Raw genomic sequence first — 8,382 nt, 5'->3', positions numbered from 1 at the left:
TCAGGTTTCTTAAACCAAATTAACTTGGATGTAAACTGTTGTAGACTCTTAAGTATTAAAGCTAAGAAGTGCACCAGCCCATTATTCCATCTGTTCTGGTGAGGTCCCTTTTAGTATGTTTTAGAAAGAAGTCTTTTTCTGAAACCCTCTGCCAAACTGAACCAGGTCCTTTGATTTCCTTCCTTCTCGTCAGCTTAGTGTTACCTTCAGTCTTGAATTTGTAGAATCTGAAAATCAAACGTGTTGCTGTATGTCTCTTTTCTTAGCTGATGTGTATGATGAGTCTACCTTTTTTTCTTCCTGGCACCCCTCCCTTTATGAATTCAGATAAAATCCTCTGCACTGTTTGGAGATCAGAGTACGATTTTACAGAGTGAGGTTCCCCTCCTTGACATTTTTAAGAAACTACCTGAGTATTTTTTTTTAATGGAGCTAGTTCTTTGTAAATTCATATTACAGTGTGTAACATTGATGTCCTCTCTGTATTGCTGTCTTATATTTAATCTATTATTCAGAATGTATCCTCTGATCAGCTGATGTTTGAATGTTTGATTTTGTTCCTCATTGATTACAGTTGAAAAAAATTAAGCATTTAGAAGAAAGAAAGAAAAAGAGAAAGACAAGCTTAGGTGAACATGTTCCTCTTTACACCTGAAAAGGCCTGCTCTCCTTTAATTCAAGGAGCCTGTGGTCCGGCTGTTGGCTTGAGGCTGCCTCAGAGTGTTAAAGGCACTTAATGGTAAACTCAGCTTTATCCCAACAGGAAGAAAGTCCCCTGTGAGCAGATTCAACATCACTCAGACTGAACAGTGTGTGTTTTTATTTTAGATGGCTGCTTTGTCTCCGTCACGCTTTGCAGTTTCCGTTATATAAAGTGCAGATTTCCTGTAAAGTGAGTCATTTTTAGCAGACATTTAAAACTGGGGGAATGTGATAAACATCAGGTTTATTTTTATTCAGAGAGAAGAAGTGACACGACTCCCTCTGTGCAACACAGCACCAAGGTGCACAGCTCCATTAACTTGGTCTTTAAAATGAGCTCGCCTCTTTCCTGTGTTCTCCTTCAGCCTGTTCATCTGGGGCTTTAAAATATTCAGTATTTTCGCAGGCCTGGATGTTGTACGATTTTGAGGGAAGTGAGGCATAGAAAATCCTTGTGAGTCAGTGATTTCAATCAATGTTGAGGGAGGACGACTAACTGATTGTTCTTGTTTTTTCTCTTTTGTCCTTGTTGGACTAAGAGAGAACAAAGTCAGAGGGATATTAATGGAGAGAGCTAACCGTGTCAAGGATATATTGTGTGCAACGTCAGCAGTTCTTTCTGAATTGAAATGATTTTCTAAAGAATTTGATTTATCTGGTTTCTATTGAAACCTTTTGATAATGACTCAATGAAAGAGTTTCTATTCTAACAGCTTTTTTTCACACCAAATTATTTGCCACTGTCCATTTTATAGCACTCTAATTTACTTTATTTCAAACTACACATACTGAAGTCCCTCCGTCCACCCATGTCCCCCAGGTTAGACCAGTTTTTAACTCCACACTGGCAAAAAAATCCTCTGACTCCAGCCCATCCCTCTGAGGATCACAGCTGCTGCATGCGTCTGCCAGCTTCCTGCCCAAACCCAGCTTTGTTTTTCTTTTTTTTTGAATAACAGCCATGAGGGTTAAAAAAAAACACCTGTTTAACAGTTAAATCTGCTCAGACTGTTTAAGGTTAAAACACTCTGCTGCAGTGGTCAAAACAAACATGAGCTGCAGTCGCCTCTGGGCATTCACAATCACAGCAGTAAGATGCAGAGGTGTCCTGCTTCTTTGTTAGTGTTTGAAGCTTTAACTCACCAAAACACTTTGAGAGGCACAAATTATTTAAGCTTATACTGCTGTTCTGTTGCTGGATTAGTATACAAAAGTGCATAAAACATTTCACTCACTGAGGGTACAGAAAAAATAAACTCATGCAGGAGATGTTTGCTCAGCATTTAGAGCTGAAAATGGAATGAAAATACAAGTGGCCTTTTTAAATTTCTTCTAAACTCCTTCATTCAGTCTGACAATTCACTTTATCTCTCAAAGAAGTCATCTTAGAATCGTCAACTTTCAGATTTTATTGCATTTCTTGATTTCAATAAAACCAACCATCAAAAACGTATTTGACAAAATGCATTATGAGAGCAAAATGTGCAAAATGTAAAAGTGGAAGATTACATCTAAGGCCTTCTGTTTATTAAATCACACAGGCTGAGGAGACTGTTGTGCCAGCATATCTTCAAACTGAAAACAGAAACCCTCTGGTCTTTGCAGAGGCGCTGATTTGCAGCTTTGCAGGCTTTACTGTCATCAAGGTTATTAAAGTGAGAGTACCAATATTTGGGTTTAGAGTCCACTGAAGCCGAATCCAGTCGACGTTAGCACGATGCATTTCTTTCATCATGCGCCATCACATGTATTTATTCGTTTTGATCAAAGCTTATCTCTGGTTTCATGGGCCTGTGGAGCAGTCTTTGAAAGAAGTAGTGTTTCTGATGTCTTCACTGTAAAACGTCCGTAAGAAAACGGTTCAAGCCTTCACGCGTCTTATGAAAATAAATAAATAATTATACATATAGATCTATGATACATGTCTTTCATCTGTAATAGCTCTGTCAGATATCCGGACTCTTTCCAGTAATAATACTTTAAAGACCCTGAGGTCAGATAATATTATGACATGATTTTTGCAGAGGACTAGTCCTCTTTATTGTTTCAGTCCGTGCTGCGTCTCTTTGTGCCGCCTCAGGTCCACTTTCCTCTGGAAGCCTTTCCCGCAGAGGTCGCAGCCGAAGGGTTTGTATCCGGTGTGTTTCCTGCTGTGCGTGATGAGGTTGGAGCTCTGGCTGAACGCTTTCCCGCACACCTGACATTTGTGTGGCTTCTCACCTGGAAAAAAACAAAAAAAACATGTAAACACATTTTAGCTCAGGTGAACTGTGATCAAATTTAGAACATATTATATTTATTTTGAGGCGCTTTCGGACTTTTACGCACAAATGATTGACATCCTGTGAGGTACAGGAGGAATACCAAAACAATTTAACTTGTGTGAAGATTTACTATCTTCCGTTTCTCCACTCACCTGTGTGGATGAATGTGTGTTTCTTCATGTCTGACTTCTGGTGGAACCTTTTCCCGCAGTACTGGCACGGGTACGGCCGCGTGTCTGAGTGGATGAGCAGATGCGTCGACAGAGTTGACGACCTCTTGAAACTTTTACCGCATATTTTGCAGTCGAAGCTTCTTTCCTGAAACGAGAGCGGAGGTGAGTTAAAGGTGACACATTGATAGAAACTCAGGCTTTGCGATCAAGAATACGCAGACCCCAGCGTAGAGGTGTGAACTCGCTGGGGTTTCTTTGAAGTCTTGAGAGGTTACCTGGGAGTGCACAGCTTTGTGTTGCTCCAAACTGACTGCGTGCCCGAACGTTTTGCCGCAGATTTCGCAACCAAACGGTCTCGTGCCGCTGTGCGATCTGCGGACGTGGACTTCCAAACCGTGTGGAGTAGAAAACACCTGACGGAAGAAGAAGAATTAGATATGGAAGTTTGAAAGAATCGCAATTAAATAGTGTTAAAATAGAAATATGTTTTTGTTGGATTGATAATTCAATAGTTGTAATTTGGATATATTATTGGGAGGGCAAAGGTCAACAAAGGGAGTCTTTGCCACAGAGCTTTGTTACTTTAATCGCATTAATCATTAGGATTGGCAGGCAGAGCATGGATTTGGTGTCTTCCTTTTTTTATTGTAAAGGCTGAGATACACAAAATTGTATTTCATTCCCACACATGTTTGTATGTCAATCCTCACCTTACTGCACTTGATACACTTGTAGGCACCATTGAGGATCAGACTGGAGCACAGCAGGTCAGGTGGGGCCTTCACACTGTGAGCTTTCCCGTGCAGGCCTCCATCAGGAAACAGCAAAGCAGCAGCATGCCTCCTGTAGTCTCCATAAGCCTCCTCGCCCAGAGTCCTGTATGAGTCCAGAGCTGGGTGGGTGCTCCTGTCTCCGTAGAACGATAAAGCTCCTGGCCCCCTGTCCACCTCCATGCTGGAATGGAGGCTTTGCTGCACCAGGGGCCTCAGTCCGGGCCCCGGGTAGCTGCTCCAGGCGTATGGCCGGAAGGGGATGGTGAAGGGCTGAGTCTCGTCCACCAGAGGAGAGAGGGATTTCTCCGAATCAACTGCAGAGAACAAATGAAAATTTAATGAAACCAGAGACATGGTTAAAGTGAGGCGTTTATGCCCCACAGGGCCCAACGGAGTCATGCAATGTTTCTTCAGAGAATTCTTAGATGGTGATACTGCTGGGATATCAGACTATCAAATGGAGAAGACGGAGTATGTGCTGTTATAATGATGAAATGGAACAAAATGGTTAGATATTCACGTTTAACACACTCTTCAACAAGTAAACATGGAAAAAAACAGATGACTGTAGCCTCATCAGTAATAGAAGGTATACATATATATATATGGTTATTTCAAATTTGCTGAAAAATAAAGCCCCTCTCAAACCACAATGTGGTGTGAAAACAGACAGAATTGATTTAATCTGAGAATTGAGTGTATCTGCTGTGCGTCCCTCTCTCCCGGACATTAGATATGTACAGTGTTTATTCTTTGTTTTTCATTATTTGAACTGATGAGTCTGTGTGGTTTTGTTTGTACCCGGTGATGCAGAGGGGGACGGAGGCCTCCAGAAATCTTCATAGTCAGAGGAGGGACCGCACAGACTGTCGGCGATGCTCAGCGGAGACTTGGGGGAGAAATCCGCAGTGTCAGCCAGGTGAGAGTCAGGAGAGAGACCGTACCTGTCCTCCGACATGTCGGTGTCATCCGGGAGTTTATCCACCTCTAAGGAGAAAACAAGGAGAGACGGCAGGTAAGCAAAAAAGAAGTGAGGCAGTTTTTGAAAAATCTACAAACTGTATTATGGCACATTTAGTTTAGTGCTCTACAAATACGGCTCCAAGTAAACCTACTGAATGTCAAATTATTTTGAAGTGCATGTGCAAAAGCATAGGAAAAGACAAGCTGTATCCTGCTTTAAACAGCATGACGATGTTACATAAAACTGGGAAATTCAAAAAACGATCATATTTAAATGATTTGTTCAAATAAATTCTTAGAAATACTTTTTCGTTTGTTCAAAATATTCCTACAGATATTTTGTCTTTATTTCAGTATTATTAAAAAAATGAAGGCCTATTTGGATGAACTGCGTCAAGCTTTAATTCTATAAACCGCAAATCAGTGGCACCTCAGTGCATGTTTTGTCTCTACAATTTATCTCTAACATCATGGATATGTGAAAAATTATGTCAATTGAGTTGAAAAAATTGCAAGATTGAAAAAGGGTAGATCATACTAGTGAAAATGATGCATTTTTCACAAACCTGAGCATATGTGCGCCAGAATACAGTCCAGTCTGTTGTAGTCATCCTCCAAACTCCGGGGCTGGTGGTAGCTGTGCGCCTTCTTACTCTTCACCATGAAGGACCGAGGCATCTCTGAAGTGAGAGGAGACAAATCCTGGATGAGAATCCCGCTGCAGGAGGAGAGAGCTGAGCGCGCGGAGTGAACCCTGAAAGATTTGATCTCCACTGGACTGCTGCAGAGATGCGACTCCAAGTGCTTTAAGAGATTTCAACCTGACCACAGAGCATGCGCGCCAGTGTTTGTCTCGTCTGCCAGGTGTTAAGCGGACAGGTGTCACTGCAGCGGCTCCTCCACTGCAAAAAATATCCGGCTTCAGTGTTTGTCATGCAGCACGTATTGTGGTTACAGGTGAAATTAAAATAGTCTGCAGCGTGGGCGACTTCTTGTCACCATGTCCTCCATTTAAACCCACTCACTTCAGGCCTGTTCAAAACCAGACAGTGTGATTTAAGTGAGTGTCAAGAAACAGTCGAACAATTAATAACTTTCATTAAAATGTAAAGACAAATGCTGAATTTAGTGACGCTTTGAGTCGGACTTTTTACAGCGCAGCGCTCATCGCCTGGAGCTGCTGGCCCTTCCCGGATCAGACTACGGCTCGTGTCTCCTGAAAGAGCCCTCGGCAATCAGGAGAAGTGATACAGGCCTTATCAGAGTCTCTCTCAATCTTACATGAGAGGAAATGCTGAGGCGAACCCCTGGGTGTCAGTTGCTGAGTGGCATAAAGCATGTAGTAATAAAAGGTTGGGGGGAAACTCTGATCGTCAAGTGGCATCTTGTGCGTAGTATGGATCATATATTTAGATCATTGCTCGGAAATGCATAAGGGGGGCAGCCTACAGGCTGATGATGAAGCTGACGAGGGCTGTTTATTTTTCAGTTTCATTGTATACTTGGAAATGAATGAATCCGAGGTCAAATTTTAACAGAACCTTTATTGAAATGTCAGATTAAAAAAGGGAGGGTTAGGGCTCTGCACATGTCAGAGTTCGGTGCAGCTTTGTCCGGTCTGTTGCTCTGTTGGGCCTGAGACTGTCATTACGCGACAGACACTAGCCGTCCTCACGCCTGCGGTGACCGTTTCACATTACCCTGAGTATTATGCTCAAAAGAAAGAAGCCCAAAACAGAGACAATTTGTTTTCTGTTCGCCCTGCAGGGTGCAGATTGTTGCGCCAGTTAAGCGTCATTACGCACATGCAGGACAAAGGAGTCGTGCGTCCTGGTGCCTTTTTATCCACCGCAGTGAATCCTAAATCAGTTGCGTGGTGGAGCAAAGAGGACTTTGATTATCAGATAGTTATTTAACCTTTAAGATTAATGACATTTAAATCAATTGATTTTTGATTTAGGCAGGTCTTACATTTTCAATTCTCCTTTTCAGATAATTCTCGATATCTTTAAATGTTTAAATACAAAATTAAAAAAAAAGTCAAAATCGAACCTTTTTTTTTTTTTTTTTTAAATCGCAGAGCTTCAATGTAATCTAATTTTATAAACCGGACACCAGCTCTCAGCTCAAACACAGCACTGAAAACACACGTTCATTGCTTGAGTGACCGCTTCATTCTGGACTCAGTCAGGTCAACGCGAGAATCTTCTGCCTGGGTCAAAAGCTACAGATCACTGCAGCTGTCTATCAGTTCATGACGACAGGAAATCAAAGCGCCACATGCAGATTAGACACAGCACGGCCTGACATCCGGACACAGTGTGGGTGAAGATATGAGAAAAGTGTAAGCAGACAGGAGGCCCTGCTAGCCGGAGAGAACCGATAGGCCGGCGGAGTTGCGTAAGATGGATACCAACTGTTGCGACAAGGAGTTACTGTAAATACAATGAACACGATGAATAATAATAATAATGAGAATAAACAATTTCCCTAATAATAATAATAATAATAGTAATAATAATAATAATAACCAATATAATATAGTATAATAATAATAACCACTATAATGTAATAATAATGATAATTCTGCAGAGGCTTGGCTTTGTGTGGAAGTTGAATAGACTATTATTATCCAAATGTGCAGTTGTTAATCCACAGACTGAACGAATTGAACCATTGCAGAATTTGCACTGCATAATGTATTAAGTAACACGTTACTCTCCATAATAAAATATCAAGTAAATTACAATCGAGTCATAAATCCCACATAGCAGCATAAATAGATATCATCGCGATCTTACCATAAAGAACGCTTCAGGATGCATCACACTGTTACAAACTGTAACAACGTAAGGTTCGTCAGAAAATACTTCAAATTCTAAGAATAAATTCAGGAAACTGCGTCAGTAATATCTGTCCTGTGCCGATTTAAGGACAGGGATTTTCTGTCAAATTCGGCTACTGATGAAAGTCCCCATGAAGGCCGTAGGGACTTATTTCTAACATGACGGTAGAATTACTAACACGTCTTGTTGGCATATGCAAATATAAGTAGTCTGGTTTTCAACCAGCCTGCTTAGATTAAACTGTTATATTGAAGTGTTACTTCCCTGCTGCGTCTTAACACTCACCATCAAACATCAGCTAGCATCATCAGTCACTTCAATATACTGAACATCTTAACTCAGTCCACTCAGAGCTACTCTAACCATCTCACAGTGCTGTCTAACACATTCCCGTCTTTATGGCATTAGGCGTTAATACAAACCTTCTCAATCTTCAGGAGAGCCTGAAGAGAAACGCTCCTTTGAAATGTGGTTTTCTGCTTGAAATGATTAGTAGTTTGAGGCTGAGCTCTGAAAAACCGCTTGAAATCACTTCCTGAAAGCTCTCAATCTTAGCTCTCAGTCTTCACAGAGGAAGGCAGTCAACATCACACATGTGCGCTCACTCTGCGGCTGAGCTGGAGCAGGTTAGAGGTGACATTAAAGAGACACAGGAGTGAAG

The 8,382-nt window shown here is 41.5% G+C and overlaps 1 protein-coding gene across 1 annotated transcript; it reads right to left on the bottom strand.

The window, feature by feature from the left end:
* Window positions 1-2,096: 2,096 nt before the first annotated feature.
* On the bottom strand, window positions 2,097-8,047 carry gfi1ab (growth factor independent 1A transcription repressor b). Its single transcript, XM_034711229.1, has 7 exons — window positions 8,007-8,047; window positions 5,442-5,555; window positions 4,714-4,899; window positions 3,850-4,226; window positions 3,415-3,552; window positions 3,119-3,284; window positions 2,097-2,922 (listed from the first exon to the last, which is right to left on the bottom strand). The coding sequence occupies exons 1-7, from the start codon at window positions 8,014-8,016 to the stop codon at window positions 2,741-2,743; spliced, it is 1,173 nt and encodes a 390-aa protein (XP_034567120.1). The 5' UTR covers window positions 8,017-8,047; the 3' UTR covers window positions 2,097-2,740.
* Window positions 8,048-8,382: the final 335 nt, after the last annotated feature.

Source organism: Notolabrus celidotus, chromosome 2 (genome assembly GCF_009762535.1).
Source record: "Notolabrus celidotus isolate fNotCel1 chromosome 2, fNotCel1.pri, whole genome shotgun sequence".
Classification (NCBI taxonomy): domain Eukaryota; kingdom Metazoa; phylum Chordata; class Actinopteri; order Labriformes; family Labridae; genus Notolabrus; species Notolabrus celidotus.
The sequence above is the reverse complement of the archived record's forward strand: the minus strand, read 5'-3'. Positions and strand labels throughout refer to the sequence as shown.

Coding starts and splice junctions, on each gene's coding strand:
- gfi1ab (XM_034711229.1), bottom strand. Junction 4,227..4,713: donor GTCCCCCTCTGCATCACCGG/GTACAAACAAAA, acceptor TGTTCTCTGCAG/TTGATTCGGAGAAATCCCTC. Junction 3,553..3,849: donor AGTGTATCAAGTGCAGTAAG/GTGAGGATTGAC, acceptor TTCTTCCGTCAG/GTGTTTTCTACTCCACACGG.